General features: G+C 39.1%; 1 protein-coding gene across 16 annotated transcripts in view; it reads right to left on the reverse strand.

Moving 5' to 3' along the window:
• Positions 1–25,381, reverse strand: part of LOC102698598 (nesprin-1) — a 223,230-nt gene that overhangs the window by 27,090 nt on the left and 170,759 nt on the right. For all 16 annotated transcript variants that reach the window (XM_015347237.2, XM_015347318.2, XM_069178700.1 and 13 more), the window contains 17 exons: positions 23,857–24,012; positions 23,105–23,260; positions 22,125–22,295; positions 21,497–21,630; positions 20,745–20,949; positions 19,241–19,423; positions 18,087–18,233; positions 16,813–16,967; positions 16,223–16,370; positions 15,674–15,768; positions 14,738–14,972; positions 14,016–14,210; positions 12,109–12,234; positions 10,734–10,889; positions 7,997–8,155; positions 7,223–7,389; positions 1,265–1,427 (listed from right to left, as the gene is read on the reverse strand). In XM_015347237.2, coding sequence (XP_015202723.2) covers positions 1,265–1,427; positions 7,223–7,389; positions 7,997–8,155; positions 10,734–10,889; positions 12,109–12,234; positions 14,016–14,210; positions 14,738–14,972; positions 15,674–15,768; positions 16,223–16,370; positions 16,813–16,967; positions 18,087–18,233; positions 19,241–19,423; positions 20,745–20,949; positions 21,497–21,630; positions 22,125–22,295; positions 23,105–23,260; positions 23,857–24,012 — 2,751 coding nt within the window. The remainder of the gene's footprint in view (positions 1–1,264; positions 1,428–7,222; positions 7,390–7,996; positions 8,156–10,733; positions 10,890–12,108; positions 12,235–14,015; positions 14,211–14,737; positions 14,973–15,673; positions 15,769–16,222; positions 16,371–16,812; positions 16,968–18,086; positions 18,234–19,240; positions 19,424–20,744; positions 20,950–21,496; positions 21,631–22,124; positions 22,296–23,104; positions 23,261–23,856; positions 24,013–25,381) is intronic.

Below are 25,381 nucleotides of genomic sequence, written 5' to 3' on the forward strand. Positions count from 1 at the left end.
TAGTCTGGCATGCTCAGCTCTGTGACACAGCAATGTTTTCACATATTGTACGTCATAATGTGATTTGTATCATCAGCTCCAAACATGTGTATGCATTAACTTTGAAGTCACAATAAGACTCAATTAAGTTAAAACAGTGCACCTAATGTTCAACAGATTGTGGAAACCAAGAATTACAGCACCACACATGAAAAATAAGGCTATAAATCTGTTAAAAAGCTGTGCTTGAAGTTTTATTAATTTTATGAAACTCACTCTGCAGAGCGACTTGATGCAGAGAGCCTTTGCAATTTGAAAAGTCACACAAGGCACATTTACAATCATCTTACTTGACTTCTTCTGTGTTGTTCATTATGTTCTAAAAGCAATAATAAGAGGCTAAAGTTGAAAATGAGTCCTTATTTACTTCATTATACAGATGTTTCTGTGACTTTTTACTGTATGTATGATTAGATTGCTTCCCATAAGATAATCAGCTACATACAACAATTCATATAGTTTTACAGTAGTTTTCAAGCTACAATGTCATTAACCAGCATATTAGGGGCCATGTTTTAAACTCATGTTTTAAAATTTGTGGGTGCCGGGGAAGTATGAGGTGACATGATTCCCGCAGATTCCCTAGTGTAGAATTATCTTATAGTATGTAACAGACTCTTGAAGTAGTTGCTTTATAAGTAATCAAAATACTCCACAAACTGTGGAACAGTGGACAAATAGGGTATGTTTAATAAAGCATTTTCAGTGAGATGTTATTATCTTCTAATTCTGCCACAAAACCCCCAGACATATCTGTAAATATATTTTATTCTAAGTTCCAAAGGGTTAATTATATTATTAAATTAAACAGTTTAGTACAACAAAATGTGTAAAAAGTCTTAATTATCTCAGGTTGTCAGCTCCAGCTAGGGTATGTGCCATGCTCCTGTCTCGATAATAGGCAGACTGGAAGAGATCCTCTAGCACAGCAGGACAGCAGAAACCTCAGGGTTAAAGCAAGTCTTTTTACACAAAGACAAATGAATCAAGCTTTGAAATATTATGCAACACAAAGGCCAAAGAGAATTTTCCCATTCAGATGATGCTAAAAAAGGTCAAAGCCCTGTGGTGTCAGAGTCCGGTTTGGTTAGTTGATTGTGGACTAAATTATTTAGGTCTACATTTCACATTTTGGAAAAACACATTTTGTTCCCTGCATACTAGCATTTATGCATTTCTTTTAGTGCACTGCAGAAGCCACACGCATCAGAAGGCCAGGTCTCACCTGCTGTTGAGAGAGCTTCTTCTGAATTTCCTGGGAGTTGCAGGTCTCGTAGACAATGGGCTTGGCGAGCTCCGTCTCGATGTGGGACAGCCAGGACCTCAGGCTGCTCATGTTCTTATCCAGCTGCTGAACAGCGACCAGAGTCTCCCTCAGCTTCTTCACCCTGTGGCACCAGAGGACCAACAAAGATCTTAAAGCATCAGAATTGTTCCCCCCTTTTAATTACTTTGAAATCGGTTTCCTGAATTTAGCTTTGAACATGCACAGTATACCAATGACCATGACCACCAATCAAAATATTATTTTAGATTACTTTTAGTTACTTTCAACCTCCCTGCTTCCTGTAAACCCACCTTCATGTAACTCTGGGTGACAGTCCTCACAACAGCTTCAAGGTTGATCAGCGACTGTCCGCAAGTTTTGGGGACTCAATATCATTGTGATTTCACTGATTATTAAAAGATCAGGGCTCTCCACTCCCATTAAGTTGTCACATGGTTTTCACAGATTGTTAAGATCATGAAAGACAGATTATTTCACTGCTGCTCGTTCCTAATTACAGTTTCTTAAATGTGCACAGATTAGGTGTCGCAATTAAAGCTATTTGAGATTCCAAGGGGAAAAAAAAGCTTTCATTAGATTTTATTCCGTTAGGTTCACCTAATTGGTTGGGTGAGGCGACAATAATACCACCATTCCAGCAAGAAAAAAAGTTTCTTTCAGCTCTACATACAAGTCATTTGGTCTTAGGGTTTTGGTTTGTTTAATTCAACCAAACAAATCATTTACTTAATAGAAAAAAAACTTTTTTTCACTTCTCAAATATGGATGGTAGAATGGCATCAATATCTATAAAATGTGCTATGGCTCTTGAGGATGATTTAGATAGTGATGGTTATGATGTTTTTCTGGGGGTTTTACCTTTGGCATCCTTGGCTTTGATACCTGCTATGAAATTCTATGATGTCAGAGTCAATTGTCAATAAGTGTTCTTTCACTGAGACTGGAATTTAATTGGATGTCTTAATAAAAAGCCAGTGGCTAGCACTGATGTTACAAGTGTTGAGATTCTATTTAAAAAACTAAAACAATGAAAAGGAATATTTGAATACAAACACTCTTAAACACCCTTAAAAGTTTGCATTTAGGGCAGTATAATTGTTAGAAAATAGTTAAATATAGGAACATTCAACCATTATTTTATTATTCAGTATTTGCTTAATATACCATCTTTGAAAGAAAGAAAATAATTTATTGAAAGCCACAATATGTTCTGTATTCACCGCTTTCACATCTGTGTGCTCTGGGTTCTTCTAGTCACCCCCAAAATGCAACATTCACAGGAGAAAAGCCTCCCATCTCAAACCCTATATTTTAACCTGAAAACACCTATTAGACCTATAAGTATTAATACCTATCCTGGTATTATCAGAAACATAATTGACAACAGATATAAAAGGTGCATTCTACTTTCATTCTAGTAGCTACATTAAACTTCACTATTTAAATAATTCAGCTTAACAACATCAAAAATTCTTTAATCTAAATACTCAATCTAGTAATACAACAGAGATACTGTATGGAGCAACAAATAATAATTCCAGAATTGGGCCCATAACTTTAATTATAAAGTAGTAATGTTGGAAAACAATGTTTTAATGTTGTAATTACTCAGAGGTAATAGTAAAACTATTATGGTATAAACCTAGTGCTAGGGAATGTACAGTAGCTGTTATTCTAAAGCATTCCTTGTGCTTGTTGTGTTTTCCATAAGCTAAAAAAAGTTAAAATCAAAGACGGCTTTGGTGTTATGTTAGTTTAAAGGTCTTCCATTCAGTAGTTGCATTAACATTAACGTGGGTGTATCTGTATAACAGTGGCAAGAGAAATATTTTCTAGAATTCAGTATTCAGTGGAATTCAGTTTAACTTTAATCAAAAATGATGACAGAGGGAGATACTGTAGCCTTTGTTCTAATATGTGTATACTGTAAGTTTCTGTCTCTAGAAAATGCCTCTTTTGTAATTTTTATATATATTTTTATTTTTATTGATTGGATACAAGAATAAATAGAAAATACCATAAAATTACATTCCCTTATTAAGAAATAACCCCAAAGCTACCTATGACATTGGAACAATGTGAAGAGTTGTTTACATATACTGTACTGTATCTACATACAGTAGATGCATATTTAGGAATGTTTGCATACACATCTCACGTGTGTCTGCTAAAGATTTCTAATTAAATTCTCTGAGTGAGACTGAGTGAGGCTTTTTTTAGCAAGTCTTTACTAAGTCAGAAAGTCTGTAAAAAGATACTGCAGTTCATGGTTGAGAAGTAATGTTGCTATCTTTATTTAAAAGTGAAGTAAAAGTCATTTCAATGTCACAGTTGTCTATCATACTTTAAACCAATTAAACTGTTTTGTTTTACAGTTTTGTTTTTCAAACTTATGCATACTAAATAGCTTGCAATAGCATAATAGAATATCTAAAAAGACATCAAATAGGGCACAATAAAATAGCATATTCTAATTAGATTGTGTAAAGTCAGAATAAAACCTATTAAGAATTTTTAATAGGTTTAAAACTTTCAGAACTTCCATAATAAAAATAATACTAATACAAAAATAATCCATGAAAAAAGTGAGAGAGGGAAATAACAGCCCATTTCCCACAAAACTCATGGCCAAAGTGATACAGAAAGATAGCTAGAATCCTACACAATTGAGCCTGCCCTGAGTGAAAATAAACCCCCCCAAAAAAAATCTTAGCCTGCCTGGTCACATCACAGTCACAGTCTGGAAGATCCGAATCTTCGTTACGGCATCCTGCCATTTTATGTGTTCTGAAGTCCACCACCATGGAGTTGAACTTTACGTTTCTGTAATCTCAAAGAAAGGTTTTGGGCTGACTGCCTCCTTTTTGCAAACAAGCGAACTTTGCGGAGAAAGGCAAGGCAGGGGCAGCTGTCAGAGCGACTTGTGACCCACACTCTAAAACAAATGTTACCAGAGAGCGCCTGAGAGTGACAAGCGTTTGTGTTGCTAAATAAAACTTACATTCATCAGCATGTGCTGGCGAGCTGGCTGAGCAGGAATGCCAGAACGCAGAGGCTGATGAGATAAAGCTCCGGCTGTCGGCACAGAAGGTAGACACTAGAGTCCCAAGCTCCTAAATGGTCTCAGAATCGCAGAAAAACAGAACTTAAACTGCACTGAGATTTTAAGGCTGTGGACTCCTGTTCTATGGCCGTGGGAATTCCTTTGAGGTTTCAGCAGACAAAAAAAAACAAGAAAAAAAACAAGGTGGCTGCAGCTGTCTTACTGAGATCACTTCCACCCAACCCCCCTCACCCACATACAGTAGGAGGGGGGAAATGGTTAAGCCTCTACAGTCATCATTACACTCCCAAACTGACACAAAACCTCACTGCAGGGATCCAGTTCTCCACAGGACTATGAAGTAAGAATTATCAGCAGTACTGGAACATATTGGTGTCCCAACACGAGAGAACAGGATAAAATTAGCCAGTGTGCAATAAAATCCCATTGTTGTACTCAAACAAACACATTTTTAATGGATCTAACAAAGTATAGTATCTTCCTTTTGATATAATAATAATAATAGTAATAATAATAATAATAATAATAATAATAATAATAATAATAATAGTAATTGCTTACACTTATATAGCGCTTTTCTGGACACTCCACTCAAAGCGCTTTACAGGTAATGGGAACTCCCCTCCACCACCACCAATGTGCAGCATCCACCTGGATGATGCGACAGCAGCCATAGTGGGCCAGAACGCTCACCACACATCAGCTATCAGTGGGGAGGAGAGCAGAGTAATGAAGCCAATTCATAGATAGGATTATTAGGAGGCCATGATTGGTAAGGGCCAATGGGGAATTTGGCCAGGATGCCAGGGTTACACCCCTACTCTTTTCGAGAAACGCCCTGGGATTTTTAATGACCACAGAGAGTCAGGACCTCGGTTTTACGTCTCATCCGAAGGACGGTGCCTGTTTACAGTATAGTGTCCCCGTCACTATCCTGGGGCATTAGGACCCACATGGACCACAGGGTGAGCACCCCCTGCTGGTCCCACTAACACCTCTTCCAGCAGCAACCTTAGTTTTCCCCAGGAGTTATAGACATCATGGACATACAGGCTACATGGACATGCAGTTTTCATTGTATTTGGCATACTGCACTACTTGGACATAATGTACCCTTGACACATAGCAGCTCTATTTATACTGAGTTTTGTTTCTGGAAATTACACTCATCTTTATTTACAGTCTTTATTTAATGTCTGAGAGTTGGTCGCAATCTGATGGTATTGTAGTGTTGCAATGTATTTTGTTCTTTACAAAAGCACAGAACAGTAAAAATGTAATTACTTTCTCACTATCAGAGCACTGAACAGCACAGAATAGCAAGTGCTGGACCAACTGTGCATTTTGACCTGCATTTTCAGATGAACAAAAGCCTTTTTGATTCACTTTAGATTCAAGTTTATAATGTGCATTTTTTGACCAGTGTAAACAAAAGACACCACTAGTAATGGCAACTGTTTGGAGAGTTGAAACATAACACAAAAGCTTCCTTTAGGCTATAATGTCACCTATTACTGAACCAAAAGTTAAATGTAAACCAACCATCTTTGTCAAGAAAATTCTTGATTATATACTATCTTTCCCTAAACAGCTGCAAACAGAAGAAGAAAAATGAACAGGAGCATTTGCAAGAGCTCAGTCCATAAAACATACTCCTGACTTAGTGAATCCTTGTGTGTATTTTATTATTGTTTTATTTTGTCAAATTGTATTATCCATTTTGAAGATGCTTTCTTAGTGGATACAGTGGAGTGTTTTCTCAATCAATCAATTAATTAATGTGTTATTTATTCCAAATGGTAGCACTGGATGACCAGGCCTTTACAGGCAGTGTGAACAAGGAGTCTCTATCAGCCTTGTTCTACTGTTACAACAGTAATTAGTACTTGAAATGGCCATAAAAAAACACAAAACCAAATAGCAAACTGAAAGTACTGATCAGTGTCCTTAAATTATTTAAACCACAAAATGACTGCAAGTCTAAATGACATGGCTCGAGAAAATGAACAATTTCCTTCTCTAACAAACCGCTGGTATCCACAATAGCAAGACCTCACTATAGGTACAGCAGAACTGTAGCAAGTGAGTATAGCAGATTTAACGTCCACCATTCTCATCTTCCAACACTTGAACTTGAACTTTATTGTATTACTGGTACAATGGAATTCTTACTTAAAGTATCTCGATTGTTAAAACAAGTGTAAAAACACAAAGTGCAGAAAGTGCATCACGACAATATACAAACAAACAGTAGACAATATACAAGTAAACAAGTAAACAGTTTGAATGTAAACAATGCAGACGTGTAAACAATGACTGGAGATGTGCAATAAATAAGAAATCATAATGAGGTAGAGGGTGTAGGTGTGGTCCGAGGGGGATGGATAAATGTGTTCGCCAATCGCACTGCTTGTGGATATAAGTTACTGAAGAATCTAGTGGTAAGTGTCCGTATTCTCTTGTATCTCTTGCCTGAGGGCAGTGGGGTGAAGAGCTCATGCCCGGGGTGGTGACTGTCCTCTGTGATGGCCAGAATTCTACTATGGCAGCGGTCTGCATAGAGCTGTTTAATCTATGTGAGACCACAGCCGATGATCTTATGGACTATATTGACCATTCTCTGCAGTGCCTTTCTTTCTCGAGAAGAGGTGTTGCCACACCACATGGTTGGTAATGCTGAACTGTAGTCCACAAACAGCATTGTCCACAAACACTGTCAATGCTTAACATTTGTGACCTGATACTAATTAATTCTGGATTAACCTAAGCAGACTCTCATGAGCACTGGTGGGGTGTGCACAACATTAAGTTTGAAAAGCTCAGATTCTCACCTTGCTCCAATGAGGTCCAGAAGGTGCTGCCAGCGTTCATTGACTTTGCTGAGCTTGTACTCGATCTCTGATGCTTTGCTCTCATGACTGGCCTTGGCAAGCCGCTCACCCATCAGATGAAGCTGGGTCTTGTTTTCTTGGGCTACAGAGATTTCCTCCTGGTAGTCCTGCAAAAAACAGAAAGCAAAGCTTGGAAAGAGCTGGCCAGAGATCAGTTAAAACCCAGATCAGCCCAGAAGTCACTGCAAGAGGTGATGCCTGAGATCCTCTGCTATGATGAAGTATTGTAACAGGCAATAGAAGAATCTTTCAATTCAATATGACAAGCATTTCACAATACGAGAAATGTATTCGGAGATAATTATGGTATTATTTTAAAAACAGTTTTGAACAATAAATCCTAACTTATGGCTGAAATAAAAGTTTTGAAATTGAAAAGGCTGAACAGGGCAATCTGACAAACAGATAATGACCAACTGTCCTCTGTGGATTTCTAATCATGACCCATTCACTACCAGATTTACTTCATGCCACAGCTGCTCCATATTTTAAAGTTTTAAAACAACTCTTTCAACAATTCCCTGACAAAGAACAATATACATCACTCAGCCCAAGAGGAGAAACTGTAGGGAAGATTTCTGATATCTAACCAAGTTATGGGCTGACCAACACAAATACAGGCCAGACAATCAATATTACTAACACTTAGGTACCTAGGGTATCTAAACTCCCAACAGTGTGTGTCTAATGCATATAAGCTTGATAATTGTTTACCTTTCTGAGTTTTTCAATCATCTCCTCGATGCTGATGTCTCCATTTTGAGAGACTTTGCTCTCCATCTGCGTTAGCCACTCGCACAGCTCCTTGTTCTTCTCGTTGAACACTGCCCACTCGTTCAGCTTGTCACTCACCTGCTGCCGGCGTAGCGCGAGCTGCGGGAGAGGAGACGGAGCTGCATCAGATCGCACGCAACAGCACCGACAAGGCCTCAGTGGCCTGGCCACAGGTTTTGACTGCACTCACCATGAGATGAGACAGGAAAAGCACTGCTCTGTATAAACTGTATAATCAGTTGTTTTTTTTTTCCCCTTTTCTGGTATGATGCTAAATAACTAAAAAAAGATATACACTTTACAGCTTGGTAATGCGTGACACACAGCTTTAAATATTGAATTCTCACATCTAGCTACAGACACTGTGCATTATTCAGTGTTTGTACTGTACAGCAGTGTCATCCATTCATATGCTACAGCAGTGCCTCTAGTTTTTAACGGTGCTTGGGAAAAAGATTAAAACGTGAACTGAGAGTTCACTTAAAAATAATTTTGTTGATAACCCCTGCCTCTCTTTAATAGCTGACGCAGGCAAGAATATCAAAAGAATATTCAGACGACGCTTTGTTACAGCAGCCTGTTGCAAAACGTCACGACAGGTTCTGTTCGGCTGTAATACATTTAGAAGGGCTAACAAGATTTACATTTTAATAAAGGCATACTTCCTGTGACTTGATCATAAACCATAGTTTTGTACTGTATTTTGCTCTTTTCAGCGTAAAGAGATCTATGAGAAAAAAGGTGAGTAATAAAAGGTGTCGGCTAACAGCTCATATCAGTCATCCAAGCTGAGTATGAATTGGATTAAATCAGCAAGAAACAGTCTCACAAGCAATCCTTCTAATGTAATACAAATAAAGATTTACTAAAATTTGGGGTAATAAGCTAAAAACATTCAGCTTCTTATGACTATTATCTGACTTATGAGCATCATTCTGACTGTGGCACTCGCATTCAGTTTAACAAGAAATACTTAAATTGTTATTTAAGTAGTGACTGATTCAAAGGCAAACTGAAGCAAAAATGAATAATCTCCCTTCATAATATGATTAAACATGATACCAAATTACCTATTTAATGGAGGAATATACAATTACAATAAATCACACGCATAAATTAAACAGAGACTAAAAGATGGTACGCTTTCAGTCTTAGAAGGAGCTAAAAAGCTAAGATTGCTTTCAGTACTATTAAATACTGGCTCCTAAGAACATGTTATGGCACCAAAGAGCTCCTCACAGCCTCTTGAAAATTAGCTATGAAAAACTACCTGGGCAAAGTCATTATCATGTGAAACAATACACATACAGTATACTAAATTTTGATGAAGAAGACACCTTCATGTGAGGTGCATACATGAGTATTATAATGAAGCTGAGCTGCTATAAATGAATATTTAGGTTATCATCTTATGTTTTTTAAATCTAAGAAAAAAAGGGTGTTTGACATGCAGATTTACTGCAGTTTTATCTTCCTATAATGTACTTTCATCAGTATTACGGAATAAAAAAGTCAAATCTTACCTTTTGCTCTGATTCCTCTCCACCATGTCTTTTTTTTTCTAATTTAACTAAAGCAGCTGCTAACTTCCTGTGGCTTGATCACTCATATCACACCGGAAGCAGCAAACTGAAAGAGCCGAGTTTCTAAAACCTTCATAAAGTCTTATCTTTTTGCATAAAGTTTTCTTTCTTTTTCCCTGCTCTACATACCTACGTATCAAAATAAACCCTGGATGGATCAGGGCGCACTGCCTGATGTCTTTGCAAAGCACCCTTTTCAGCTTATATATACTATATATATACACACAATATATACAGTATGCGACTTATCCAGAAAGGTAACTGGCCTAATTGTGCTTCAACCTGTTAATGTTTTTTTTTTAAGTTTGTTTCAAATCGAATTCAACCAGCCCCCCTTTAGCCGTAGGCCTTGTATCTTTTATAACAAAGCTCAGTTTAACCATAATCCCCAAATTGTACTTAATTCAAAATATTTTCCCATAACATTTATCATCTTTAAATTGTAAAAGAAAGTACTCCTTCTTCCCTTCCTCTACTCGTAAGGCACTGTGAACACTAAAACTCTAGTGGCAACGCTCTAGTACTACAGTCTGCACGTTGTTTGTGCATGGAAAGATGGTAACTTTCAAAGTGGCACCCCAGATAAAGCAGGATTAGAAATTTGTGTCTGATCTAGACACAGCAAAAAGATTAAAGTAATCTGCCATATATCCATTTCCTAACTGCTTTACCCCGTACAGAGTTGTGGGAGTGCCTATCGGCAAGGAATCAACACAACATAGAACACACCCAGGATGGGACGCCGAACCATTGCAGTGCTCACACAGATAAAAACATACGTCAACTCACACCAGGGCCAATTTTCCCAGAAGCCAGATAACCTACCAGAATGTCTTTGGATTGTGGGATGTAACCCAAGTGAACATGGTGAGAACATAGCACCCCAGAAGCTGAACCCAGGGCCCCAGCACCACGAGGTAGCAATGCTAACTACTATACCACTGTGCCACCCTAAAGTAATCTTGACTCTGTGATTTTTAAAAATTATTACTTATAAGTTTTGAAAGCCTTTTTTGTACAATAGTATGCAGAACAGCTGTAGTGGAGTTGACATATGCGTCACTGACGACAGCCCTGCCCCAGAGGTACAGTACCTGGTGGCACAGCTCCTCCCACTGCCGGTGCAGCAACTCAATCCGCTCCTGCAGCACTGACAGGTCATCGGCACTGATGTAGCTTGACAGGGACTCTTTCAGCAGACACAGGTGAGCAAGGTCCTCGGTCCACCCGTCAAAGGTGTTCTCTAACTCCTGGACACAGGGAAGACAAGGGGAACACAGAGTCAGCAACAGACTGGTGCTAAAGTACAGTGAAATACTATAACCAGACATGCTGTGTATGCAGAATGGGGGCTAATTTCTTAGAAAACCTTGTCTATTTCAGTGCCTTCCACAATGCAAGCAGAGGAACTAATAGAGGATTTAACTTTTTTTTGTTAATGAAAATCCACACAGTGGTTTACAAGTCTGATGCAAAACCAATCATGGTAACAAAACGATGAAGCAGGAATCTTCAACTCGGTTGCCGTTCAAATCCAAAAGGAAGAAAAGCTGATGTGAACCAGTAAAGGTTTGCTGCTGCCAGGCTTATTTTTGACAGAAAGTTTTAGCAAAGCCTTCAGTTTCTGCAGCAGTGTTGGAAGTTGACTACAATCCCTCTATCTGTATTTTGCTATTTCTATTTGCCATTTCTACATGACTATTATATAATTTTCCCCTGGGCAACCTGTGTAACAAGAAAGCTCTTGTCTTAAAATCATCCCATGAAGTTATTTTTGTATTTATTCTGGGTAGATTTAGAAGCCTGATTAGATTTTTCTTAAAAAATAGACAGTACTGAAAGACATACTGTATAGTTTTAGATTATGATGGAAGATCATTTCCAGTTTGGAGACATTTGCTTATTTTTAGTGCTGATAAAACCTAAAAACCAGAAACTTGTTTCAATATAGGTCTACACTACATATTGTAGCTATTTAAACTGCATGCTAACACCAGCAAATCTATATAAAAAATTAGTACATGTGACAGTGTAAGGACACGGTGTCATACAGTAATAACATTTCTAAATAGTTTAATGTAGATAATATTAATCTCCATTGATTTTTTACAGGTTTTTTTATTCAGTACATAACTATCAGAGTGAGTTCTGCGGGTTGCTTTACAATTAGATTTCTGAAGCAAAATGTTATGCCATAAATATCATTCCTTGATTAGTTTAATATGGCAAGAGAAAAGAAACATAGTGATAACAATACCGCACTGCTCTACATACACTATTATTAAAATATTCATCTGTGTATTGTATATAATACAAAATATATAGTACACAGAACAGGAGTGTCCTTGTAATACTATGATATACCAATAAGCTGGTTTACTTACAGTACTCCAGTAAGTCTATGGGACACCAGTGTTTTCCTGTGTGAAAAGCTGATCTGAAAGCTCTGTGAGCTCAGGCCAGGGTTACCTTGCAGCGGATCTGTTCCGTGTGCAGCTCATCGTGGTGGTCAGGCAGAGGCTGGGAGAGTTTCTTCTTGAAGGCTCGGAGCTTCTCCAGGGAGCCCCCGATCCCTTTCTCACACCTCTCCCAGTCCTGAAAACACAGCAGCACAGACACGTCCAGTCAGACCGCGACAAGGGAACAAACCACCGGCTCAGAAAGGAGCAAACTGGAAATCCTGCAGCGGCATTCTGAGCTGTTAGTTTCCCAGACAACTAGCTCCTTATGGGTGAGGCAGTGCTGCGGATATCCAGTGCTGCCTCTGCTGTCCTTAAAGGTTGCTGAGACAGAAAATGCAGGATCAAGCAATAAATACTTAAGCAGGGATCCAGCAGCATAATACAGTGCTCTTTGGAGTTTGCTTCTAGGGTATAATGCACACAGAGCTAAATTGAAGCCATCTTCACAGTAGACTGTTTCTTGGAGGATATGGTTACATTAATCACAGTTTTTGCAAGAACTGTTGTTTTTTTCACAGCCAGACACTCCACTCTTGTATAATTTTGTTTAGTCCCTGACCAACTGTTATTTTTAACAGCATTCCATAGCTACGCCTGACACATCCACCATTAGTTGCAGCCAGTGTGAGCTTGCTTTTAGTGCTGCATGCTTGATCTTTTTCTATTTCTAGCAGTTTAACATCGCCTTGACTGAGATGTGTAACTCTGTGAGGTGGTGCAGAAGCTGAAAGGTGGAAAGCTGTATATTTAAAGTTGTTAAATTCTTGCCTCCTATAATAAATGGTATCTTGTAACACAAGGTCACAAGATGTTCTTATTCCAGAGCATCAGAGTGGAAGGCAAGTAGGTGGAGAACAGAAATCTCACCTTTAACATTGTATGTGTGGGGTGAGGTGGGGGGGCATTGACTGTGCAACCGGAATGACATACAATATGCAACTTATACATCATTTAGTAGAAATACATTTGGCATGTACAATAGATTCTTGTAATGATATTAACAACTTTGTCATGCCAGTATGCCATGCCTTTGTACAATAAACATCATTGGGGGATTTGCAGAGGCAACTGCAACTTTATTTCAGTTAGGTAGTTTTGCACACCATTTTAGTCATTATGGTCTAGTCATTTGTCATTCCTATCTGTCATAGAGTTTTATGAAATAAAACAATTTTCATGTATCCAAAACCAAAAAACAACCAATCTGTTCAGGACATTGGTATACAGTTCTTTTTAAAAATGGCAGATTGCTTTAGCGTGCCCCTGTTTTGACACGTTAGTCTCCTTCAGTTTTAAAAGTATGTGGCCCCCAAGAGCAACAGCGCATCCTGGCTCTTTGCCGGCACTACTTTGGACACTCTAGGTTTTTCAGGTCTTTGTGCAAATGGCACCTCCTTTCTTCTCCTTGTGATTTAGAAGCCAGATTTAGTGCTTGATAAACAAATGACTCATAAATTTCCCCATGTTAAGAGACTGACTCACTCAACAAAAGCACAGAAAAGAAAAACAAATAAATCACTGAGAGAACTGTGCAGAAATTGTTGTTGAAGACAAACAGTACAGATGCAAAGACACACATTACAGAACAGCATCACTACTCAGCCGATTGGATTTTAATATCATAGCCATTATTGCCATTGACCATTAATTCTCCTCCTTACTGTATGTACAACATATTTCAACAGTAGTATTCCCATTTGAAAGCAGTTCATTAGAAAGAACCTATCCTGGACCTGCTACACTGTAGTATTCCATAAATGCAGGATGTATTCAAAGAAAACAATTTCTGTCAATAAGTGGACCCATTCCCCTCAAATAACATTCATTAATATGATTATTCATAAACCACATCAGCTGGGTACATTCAGAAGAAAGCCTCTGCGTGCCGAAGAGCTTTCTACTGAGTAGAGTTACCTTGAGCAGTGTGGCCAGTTCCCTCTTCTGCTCATCCAGGCGGATGTTGGCCATCTTCCAGCGCTCTTGAATCTCAGTGAGCTCCGTGTGCAGTGCAGCCTCGGCCTTGCTGTCTGCAGACAGGAGGAGCTGCCGTCCGGCCTCCACTGTCAAGATGTAGCTCCCCTGCTGGCGCTGGAGCACCTTTTCCTTCAGCTGCAAGGGAAGCGTCATCAGCAGGAGGAAGACCCTTCTGAGGATATCCCCCCCCTCTAGTCTGTGCTGGTTATCGAACCCGGGGCCCCCACTCAGCCTGCTTGCCTGCATGTCAAGCTATGGGAACTCAACTAGCCCTGTTGGTAGAGCATGAGACTCAATCTTGGGGTAGTAGGGTTGTGTCCCATGTCGGGCGCAAGGGTTTCTAATAACCCATACTGGGCAGCAGCAGTATGGGGGGGCAGTGTTAGTGGTATCTGTGTGCAAGAAAGGCCTGGCAATCTACTTCTGTATCTTGCCATGAAAACTATGGATAGTGACGATGGAACTGTCCATAGGGTTGCCATGAGTCAATACCGACTTGACGGCACTCAACCACGACTGTATACATGGTATGTTCAAGTTCAAATTTAAAACAAAGGAAGGATTAAAAAAGCCAAGCTGGTAAAAAGGATTTTTGTATTTCTTTAACAACAGATTGCTTCATATTTTTGCCCGTGTCTTTGCATCACTGTGGCACTGTGTACCTGAACTTGGTCCAGCATGGCTCTGGCCTGCTGCAGAGGCACTGCTGTTCCCTCCTGCCGGCTCTCGGCCTGCTGGGACACTTCAACCAGCCACTTCCGCAGCTTCTCCGCCATCTCCCTGTAGCGCTGCCACTGCCGGACCAGGCTGTCAATAATGCCCCTCCTTTGCTGGGCCCGGCGGATCACTCCCTGCCACTGGTTACTGAGCAGCGCCAGCTTCAAGTTGAACTCGTCCCTGGGGGGATGGTGTCAGAATGAGAGATGGTGAGCCCCCACGCCAACAACAGAGACCCATTGCAGAGCATTTAAGCAATAGAAATGACAAATACTGCGGTCTTAATGCAGAAGAACACACAGTCTGTTTAAAACAGAAGTAAGATGTTTCATAATTCTAACATTTCTCATTTTCAAATGCTATTTGTAATTTATCACTTTCAGGGAAGTGTCTTATGTAAAAAAATATATATATATATACAGGGCTGTAGCAATAAGGTAGAAATAAGGTAGAGTAAATAAGATAAGGAAGAACTACTACCAATGTAGGAAGCAGTCTCAGCTGACCTGCTACAAAAGGTTTTGTGTAAATACTGTAGGTTCACATGTGGTGCATTAGTTGATTAATTACTTAACTGGTGCTGGTGGAGGGCTGACAGCCACAATCGCAAATGGGCTTATTTTAGAGTAGTTTAGTACGTAAAAGGATTTAAGGTTGATTGTTGGTTAATTTAGATAGAGCTTTGTTGTACATAAAGGTTTAATTTTGGTTACATCAATTCTCCTAGCACAAATCTCGGCGTTCCATGTACTCAGGGCTCACAACTCGCTGGATTAGAGGTTGGCGTGTCACGAGGGTATTTCTTGTTTCTTGTTTATAAGCAGAGCAGCTCTTTTGCTTTTTGATTTCAAATTCCCCATCAGCTGCAGCCTCATGTGTACCTGTCGTCCACCTGTCCCTGTTCCAGGAGCCTCTGTCCGTCACCGATAATGGAGTGCAGGATCTGCTGGCGGCTAAACATCTCTGCCTGGAACAGCTGTGCATCACAAACACAAACTCTCAATCAGCCAGAAAGATAATATAGACCAACTTTATCGCAATATCAGTACCAGTAAAGCACACTATAATTGTGTGGCTAAGAAGTACATGGTAAAAACATAACTGCAATCCTCAATGTTCAATTGTATTGAACTTTAAAGCACTTTTTGTTTGTACAGTTCATTGGAATTGAACGGTTCAATTTCAGTACGGTTCAATTTTTGTCTCAAAACAGTGCTAAAATTCTTAACCTGATCGTCAGAAAAATTGCTGTGTCCCTTGCAAAAACAGAACATCATGCCTCCCTATTTTTGATTACTGTGGACATTTTTTAATATAAGCACTGGTTTCAAGCACTGTAAAAATACTGTGTCCAGCAGAACATCTACACTGTGGAGACAGGAGTCTTTGGCTCCTGTGATTTCCCAGCCGTGACAACACGGCTCTCTCACCTCGTGTGCCCTCTGTTGCTCTAGCAGGCTCTGGTAATTTCCAGAGATGTCTACAGCCAGCTTCTCCTCAGTCTGCACCAGGAACTCCATCCAGGTCTCACATTTCTCCAAGAAAGTCTGGTGCTGCAGCAGGAAAGCTTGCAGTTTGCTTCAGGGAGAGAAGCACAAATTACAGCTCCACAGGTTAAAAAATGGTTTTCCTTATTTCCAAGGAACAATAACATTAGTATATGGTATATAGATAATATTCTATAGGTACTCAAAAAAAGATCCATGTTTATTCTGACTTTTAGTAGGAGCTCTGCCAACTGTTGGGCTCGGCCTTTGCTGAATTCAAGAAACATTCAAGAAAAAGTCAGCAAAGGCTGAGCCCAACAGAATAAATAACAATTAAGTTATTTTTTACATCGCATAATACCTTACAAAATTAAAGTATTGGCAAAGATTTCTCGTATTTCACTAAAGTGTTGTAGCTCTCTATGATTCATTTCACTTTAACTAGGCTAAAATAAGCATTTTCCATCGTATATACAGCACAGTAGTTCTCTTGAACTCTTAAGTATTTGAATATTTCTCAATGCACTGCATACCTGAATCTTTCAGTGGTCTGGGCTGAAGTCATTGACCAGGTTCTGTTCAGGTTCTGCATGCGTTTGATCTCCTTGTCATTAAGGGGCAGCCTGTAACCCAGCTCATTCAGACGCTCCAGGTCAGGAGCCATGCTGCTAAACTTCAGCATCTGCCTCTGAATGACACCGAACGGCCTTGGTCAGTCACAGAATCATACTTAACGCATCCTCATTAAACTATAACACAATCTAAAATATTCAATGCGGCTACTCCTTGAGCCTCATAAACTTTATCAGACATTGTTTCTTTTCACAGGGGCAGTATTAGAGAGCAGTGTTATCACATGCAGTACAGTACATTGTAGAAAGAATTGTTTTCTTTTAAAGAATTTGTTCATCTTTCTAGGAGAGATTAAATCTACTGCCAGTTATAATTATACAAATCTGCATTTCAAGCAATTTTCAATGCACACAACCAAAACATAAAAACAAAGTTAGTGACCTGATTATCCCAAATAGCCAAAAGTCTGCTCCACTTTTTATCTGTGTTTTATCATATCTGTATTATCTGTGGCAGGGGTGCCTATTTAATAGCAGGCCTTTGGAGACCTAAAACTGTACATCTTTCAACAAATAAGTTATCTTAATCTCTTTCTATGGTTACTGATATTCTCTCTCACTAACTTAGAACAAAGGTGAGATGAAGAAAGTAACAAATTGAAATATTGTAAATGTTCATTAAAAAATTAAAACTATGAAAGAGAGTCTATTCAGAGCCAGAAATGTGTTGTTCTGATTTCAGCTGTTCCTCTTTCATATAAGCCCTTTTGAGCACCTTTCATATAACCTCCCTCTCGTACTGTATCAGTAGTTTTCCTTCATTAATGTTTTTGGGTCAACATACAGGTGTGCTCCTTTTATCCAATGTCAACACCTGTTTATACAGTCAGTGGATACAATTTGTGGTGAGGTCATGCCCTTATCAACCAATTTACCTTCTTCTGGCATGTCTAGCTCAGTTAATATCTGGGGATATTTTGAAACACAAGTGCTGCTTTCCAGCACATGAGATAATTCCTGATAATTAAAAAACTGATATCATGCTTGCACCAACAACCAACCAACAATATATATATACACACGTCAGTTTCTTATTTGTTTCCTGATATACCTGATAAAATTTTGTATTAAGTATATATTTACAGTGTTACTTTATAGAGTACATGTGTATTTTTAGGATTTGTTTCAAGATACTTGAAATCCATCCAACTCAGCAGTCCGGTGCAGCCCTTTACCTTGAGCTCCTCCATCCTGTTCTGAATTAAGCAGAGGTCAGAAGAGCGGCTGGGATCCTGTCCTTTCAGAATTTCCTCAGCCTCTAGGATCCAGCCCTCCAGGTTGGCCAGCTGGCTGCTGAAACTCTCATAGTCCTGAACGCCAGCCTGGAAAAATGCCAAAAGCATTCTAGCACTCCATTCTAGACATTTCCCCAACCCTTTTAAGTACACAATCAAGTATTATTGATGATTAGATGTAGTATTATTACAATAACAGTAGTTTCTTCTCGATTTGATATTCTGTTATTTTTTGACGAACAGAAGGAAGAATTCAAAATATGACAGTTACTGTAACCTGTGGACTGTTAGACATTTTTTCTTTATGAATTATCAGAAATGACAAATATTTTCGGAACCCTGGTACTACTAATTCAAATTTTGTGTGGAGAATGTGCAATTTTCAAAGTAGTACAACTAAGCACATTTGTTCTTAAGTCTTTGCTATGGTCAATATATTAAGAAAACAGCACCGTATTATAAAAATAGTGAACTCAACCAGAGCTCAACAGGATTTGACCATTTTTTAAAACTGAATTTTGATTTATCTTGTGAGTGAAGTATCAGCTTAGGGAGTTCATTCTTCCATTTTCTAAACACACCATTCAACACAAGCTCACAGGGGGAGTCAGAGCCTATCCCAGCAAACAACAGGCGCAAGGCAGGATGCACCCTGGACAGACCCTAGTCCATCACAGGACACACACACACACAAACACACACTCATACTAGGGGCAATTTTTCCATAAGCCAATTAACCTACCAGTATGTCTTTAGACTGTGGGAGGAAACCCACAAGAACCCAGAGGAGCATATAATCTCCACACAGACAGCTCCCCAGGTCCAGAATAGAACCCAGGAACCTAGTGCTGCAAGGCAGCAATGCTAACCACTGCACCACCATGCCACTCCGCTTATAGCATCTGCATTTTTATTTAGTAAAATTCTACTTCCTTGAGTAACAGCAAAAATGTTTAATTAAGCAAAGCAGTATGCAAAAGATCACTCCCTGCAGTTCCTTTGTGGCACAAGAAGAATATTTCCAAACCAACCTTTTAATGGGTCTATTTCAGCTACAGGAAACTGCTTTGCTGTATCTGTATTGCCAGTCTTACCTGCAGTACCCCCTGTTGCCTGGAGAGGGCGTGCTCTACCACATCCAGGCGTTGTGACAGGGAGAGGTGGTCAGAATGAATAGCGGCCACAGCTGAGGAGTCCACCTGCTGCTTCAGCCTCTCTCCCAGCTCGTGGAGGAGCAGCAGGGAGTCCTGGACTGATTTCTGAGCATGTAGCACATCCTGCCACAGGAGCAAGCAGAGCAGGCCGTTACCGCTTACACAAGGCAAAGGAAGGTTAGATATGGTGTACTCCAGCTACTGCAGAGTGATAGAAAACTACTGTATTTCTCAATTACGAGACATTTTTCCAACACACTGATTTTTTTCACCATTCTTTAGGCAGACAGTTTCAAACCTTACACTTGCCCAGTTTACCCCGTATACTGTAATACCTACCTCCATTCTATTAATGATACGTCAAATATTTACATTAAACTACACATGAAATGTTTACCAATAGTACTCTGCACTCTAGAGTATGACACCATTTCTGATCCCAAAGTGTGACAAATGAGCTGATCTGGTTCATTTACACTTCTAATAGAGAATAGAGACGTAATGTCCTGTTTAAGATAGATTCCATTAATAACTTTGTCCATTGCTCAATGGTTAACGTTATCATGGTAATTATTCAATATGGGGTTAGAGTTATTGTGCTGCTAGCTGCATTTGATAAATGTCTAAATAATTATAGCGAACATTTGAGTTTATGTCATTTCAAGGCCTAAAGCAACATGTTTTGTGTAATGATCACCCTATTATTATTAATATTATTATTATATTTCATTGCCTGTGACAAATAATATGACCAATATGCAACTTTCTGCAGAGAAAACAAATTGCCAATAAGAATGAACAGCAAGTGCATAAGTGGAGAAGGGCAGAGATGAAAAGGCTGGATTGTTTGAGGCACATCCTTTGCTGCCAGCGTATCCTGGACTGCACCACTGAACAAGAAACCATCTGACTCAGAAGCTCTGTTCTTTGTGCAGAGATGTAGATTTGAAAGTACTGTGGGACAGGAATGAAAGCTTTCATTGAAAGACAACAACAGCTTTCATTTCAAAAGACAGCAGCTACAGTTGTTTGAGCACATTAAAATAAAGTGGCAGGCATTAGTCTGACCAAATATGAAACACAGTCTAGCAGAGAATATGGTTTGAAATGGTCAAGAATTCACTTCAGCAAAACTGGATTTCCAAAGATAGCTTCAAAACTAAAGGCCACAAATATCAAAACATAACCTAATTACTTGCTCAAAGCGAATACTGCATTTATTTCTGTATCCGCCATACAGTAAGATTGGGAATCCAGGGAAGATGTGTGTACAGAAAACTAAGTGAGGTGACTGCAAAACATCTTGAAACAGTAAAGCCATGGCAAGCTTTACTGTACCAAGCACTAGGTGATCTGATTGTTCCTTCTGTCTCTTGCAACAAGAACAGTACATTCCCCCAGAGCTGAACTGCTGAGCTTCTTACTGGTGCTCCACTCAACTTACACTGCAGTCCTGAATCCAGGCGGAGACCTCCTCATCAGCAATGTCTTTGCTGGTTGCCGTTTTCAGTAGCTCGTTGGCGTGCTCCTCCTGCCGCAGCACAGCTGAAGAGCACTGGCCGTACACCTCCTTGTACCTCTGCCACAGCTGCAGCAAGGCCCTGCTGGCCTTCAGCTGCTCTGCGATCTCCTCCAGCAGGCAGTTCCATCTGACAGGATACAGTTGGAGCATTTGTCATTTTTTCATTTGCAGTACATCAATACAGTGTATTTAATATTTCCACTTGCTGTACAAACAAAACAGCCACATACGGTACAAGTGTAGAAAGGGCTACAAATACTTGACTAATTGAAGTCATATTTAGACAGGATATCCACAAAGGTTGCACAGTGGCTTCAACAAGATGTTAAGGTGTTTCTGACAGTTTGGTAAATCCTTTGCAGGTTATTAAAATATATAGTAAACTGTTCCTATACTATAGTTTTCAGACAGTGTCTGAAATCTATATTTTCTGTGTACAGGAGGACTTATGAATCAGGTCATGACTACATAAGAAGTTATATTCTGGTTTCTTCACTAAAGCACCAAGGGGCTGGTACTTGTGAAAAACGCCTGCACAAAAATGCCAGTTGCCATTCTTATAAGGTCAAACTACTCAAGAAGGCTTAATAAGTGTAAACAGTTGGTGTCCTGGTACTAGTCTACTTTAAAAGCATGTGTCCTGACAAGCAGGTGGCCTTCAGTTCTGTGTTTACCTCATGTTCACATCCTTCAGAGAGTTGTTGAGAGTGTCTGCGACAGATGGGTGGCACTCCTTCAGCAGCTGGTGTGTGACAGAGCCAAATTTCCTCAGGCTGCTCTCCTGCTTCTCCAGCTCCTCCTGAAGATTCTAGTGGAGGCAGAGACACAACAGCAAAGCTCAACACAAACTTGGAGAATACCACAGCTAACACATTAAAGAAGTATGCACAAAAACGTATTATGAATGCCACTAAGTTACATTCGTGAGTCTAGAAGATTTAGAACAATATAATTAAGGAAAAAAAATGTTTTGGATCATATTAAATACAACAAATGCTGTGGTAGATATCATTATATTATTCATGCATAAGCTAAGGACTTATAGTAGTTAACATGAAAACGGAGACACCATCCTAAGACTGTACTGTACTAAAGTTGAAGGGCCTACAAAACAATGTATTTTTTAAACCCAGAATGAGAGTAGATTTCTGATAAAGTAAAGTAAAGACCAATTAAACACTGAAAAGTAGAAAAAGAATAAACACTACTAAGAATGAGGCTGAGAATTAAGAATAAGAGAAGACTGAAATCTGTAAATAGAGATGGAAAGAAAATGGAACTCAAATTAGATTTTCTTTCTACCTGGAGGTTTTCCACTTGAACGTTGACGGCCTCCAGAGAGCCAGTGAGAAGGCGAAACCGAGACACAGAGTACCTCCCCTCCATCAGGTAGCCATGGATCTCCTCTGAGGCTTTCTTGTACAAGTTCCACTGGTCCAGCACTGACTTCAAACTGATCTTCAGCTGTCCAATCTGCAATGCAAGGCAAACAGATTGAACCTTCTCTGAACATCAGAATAACACACTTCACACTCTCACCTTTCTCTGCTGCATTATGAAATATAGATCACTTTATTGGCCAAGTAAGTTTTCACTTACAAGGAATTTTACTTGGTGAGTTGCTCATACACTATACACATACAGACATACCATATATACATAGACACATAAAACATGATAAAACACGACATACATTTCAATTGCACTTCAAGAATGTGTCCGAACTCTACATACTGTACATGTGATAACCCCATACATATTTGTAAATGATAAAAAACTGTCCATAATAAATATCCATATACAGATAATATTATTAATGTACGTAATGCCATAGTTGTAAACTAAGTAATCAATATTCAATTTTAATAAAACAAATTTTAGTAATGTTGAGTGATTAATAGGAGTGCTTAATAAGAGTCACTGCCTGGGGAAAAAGGCTGTTTTTGTGTCTTGTGGTCCTGGTGCTAATTAACCTAAATCTTTTCCCTGATGGGAGACATTGAAAAGTATGATGGCCAGGATGAGAGGAGTCAGCAATCATCCTGCCAGCACGCTTCTTAGTCCTGGAGATGTAAAGGTTCTGTACAAAACGTGCATCAGCTAGAGTATCGATATATGAATCAAACAATATGTGAAATATGTTTTTTGTTTTACTCAAGTACTGGAATAAAAATCCAGGAGCAGGTTACTTGACAACTATTTGTAATGGAGTCAACATTTATGCTATTATTCAATTCAATAAGAGCACAAATACACACACTCATAAATAACCTTCATCATACCAGGTGATCCAGATTAGCCCAGCTGTGATTGAGCCCTTGCAGTGTTTCCATAACAACATTACAGGCTTCTTCTTTTGTGTTCTGTATCAGAGAGCAGCCACGTTCTTCCACTTTCTCAACATCCTTTTCCTTCTCCTTGACCATCTCCTCAAGCTCCTGCATAGAAGCAGCATTAACAAGCAAAATTGCAAGACCACTGCTGCAGAGTTTCAGATAGCTAATCACATTTTCACTTTTGGTTAGTCTCTATGAAAAACATACAGTACAAATAAAAATAATTGAATCCATTTACATAAAACTTACTTTTAATCATTGATTATACATGTGGTATTTGCCAGAATATCGTCATTTGAAAAAAGCATCGCTCAGAATTTTTAGACAGAAATGACTGATGTTACTATTGTGGGGAAAAAAGTTAAAGTAGAATATCTAGCATCTGTGGACTATGCATAATAATACCTGTAAACTTTCTAAGTACCGTGCTCTTCAACACTTAAGAATGATGAAACTTTATTATAAGTTAACCTGTAAGAAGGTGAAATCAGGAAATTAAACTAAATTTCAAATTCTTTAAATTTAAATTATGCCAATTTATTGAGACAACCCAGTCCCTTCAAAGTAAGCAAATAAAATAATTTGTGGAATTACACTGGTGTGCTCGGTAGATCAAACATAAATGATAAATATACATTTATAACTCTTGTTTCGAGTTTTTTAGGCGTCAATGAGTGAAATGCACTATTTGTGCTCACCTGGCAGTCTTTCAGTGCATTTTGGACAGAGGCCACATCTTCAATCCTGTGCTTCTTCTTCAGTCTTTCCTCCTGTGCAGTAAACCAGGTCTTCAGGCTCTGCACGCTGCTCTCGTACTCCAGCCATGACTCCAGCAAGCCCTCCAGCAGCTGGATCTATTGACAAAGTCAGGGCAATTGAAAACCTACCTTAGTACAATCTAATATCATGACTATCACTTCAGAATCTAGAGCTCTGAAATATTACAGGGACAATACAGAACCTTCCTAAAGTAAACCACAGTTTGTGATATATTCATAGCTGAGGATCTTGTTGTTTTATTTATAAAAATTAATACAGTAAATACAATATACATCTTCCAAATTACGTAAAAAGTAGTAATAAAATTACAAACATCTTTACAAATTGAAGTTGTGTTTTCACTAAAGAAATGAATATGAAATAAACGTGACTAAACTAAATCCTCCTCCTCCACTTGTTTTACATTGTGTTACTTTGTAAAATGGACCTTAACTTACAGTAGGTAAATACAGTAGGCGAAGAATGAAACCAGTTAAGTAAAGGCTCTTTTAAAGAAGGTTTTTTGTTTGGACTTGAAGGAGTTTAGAGAAGGTGACTCTCTGATATCCTTGGGGAGAGAATTCCAGGGCATGGGGGCATAACAGGAGAAGGCCCTGTCACCCATACAATGTATAAGGACTTGGGGGACAGGTAATAGACCAGAATTAGAAGAGCAAAGGTTGCGAGGTGGGGAATTGGGCAGTAATAGTTCAGATAGGTACTGAGGTGCAAAGCCATGCAGAGCCTTATACTGTACAGTAGGTGAGCATGAGAATTTAAAGTCTACACGGAATTTGACAGGAAGCCAGTGCAAAGACTCCAGGATAGGAGCAATGTGAACACTTTGGCTGCCTTTGGATTCTGGCTGCCGAATTTTGGACATACTGCAGTTTGTTCAATGTAGATTTGGATACCCCAGTGAGTAGAGCATTACAGTTGTCAATTCCGGAAAAACACAAATGTGTTGATCAGCTTTTCAGCCACAATTAGTGATAGCATAGGGCGTAGTCTAATGATATTTCTGAGGTGAAAAAAAGATGGTTTGACAATATGCTGAACATGTGGGTTGAATGTTAAGCCAGAATCAAATATCACCCCAAGGTTTTTCAATTTAGACTGAAGCTCAAGTACAGAACCATCTACAGATAGGGTTACAGGATTGGCTTTACAAAGTTGATGGGGGGTGCCAATAAGAAAGACTTCAGTCTTGTCACAGTTATGAAAACTTTGAGTCATCCATGTTTTTATTTCAGAGATGCAATTAGACAGAATTGAGAAAGCCACACCAGTGTCAGGCTTGGTATGGATGTATACTTGAATATCATCAGCGTAGAAATGATAGCTGAGGCTATGTGATCTTAAAAGCTGACCAAGTGGAAACATGTAAATGCTGAAGAGCAAGAGGCCCAGTATTGAGCCCTGAGGAACACCTGAGTTAACAAGAACAATGTCAGACCCATAGCC

The sequence above is a fragment of the Lepisosteus oculatus genome, chromosome 2 (assembly GCF_040954835.1).
Source record: "Lepisosteus oculatus isolate fLepOcu1 chromosome 2, fLepOcu1.hap2, whole genome shotgun sequence".
Lineage (NCBI taxonomy): Eukaryota > Metazoa > Chordata > Actinopteri > Semionotiformes > Lepisosteidae > Lepisosteus > Lepisosteus oculatus.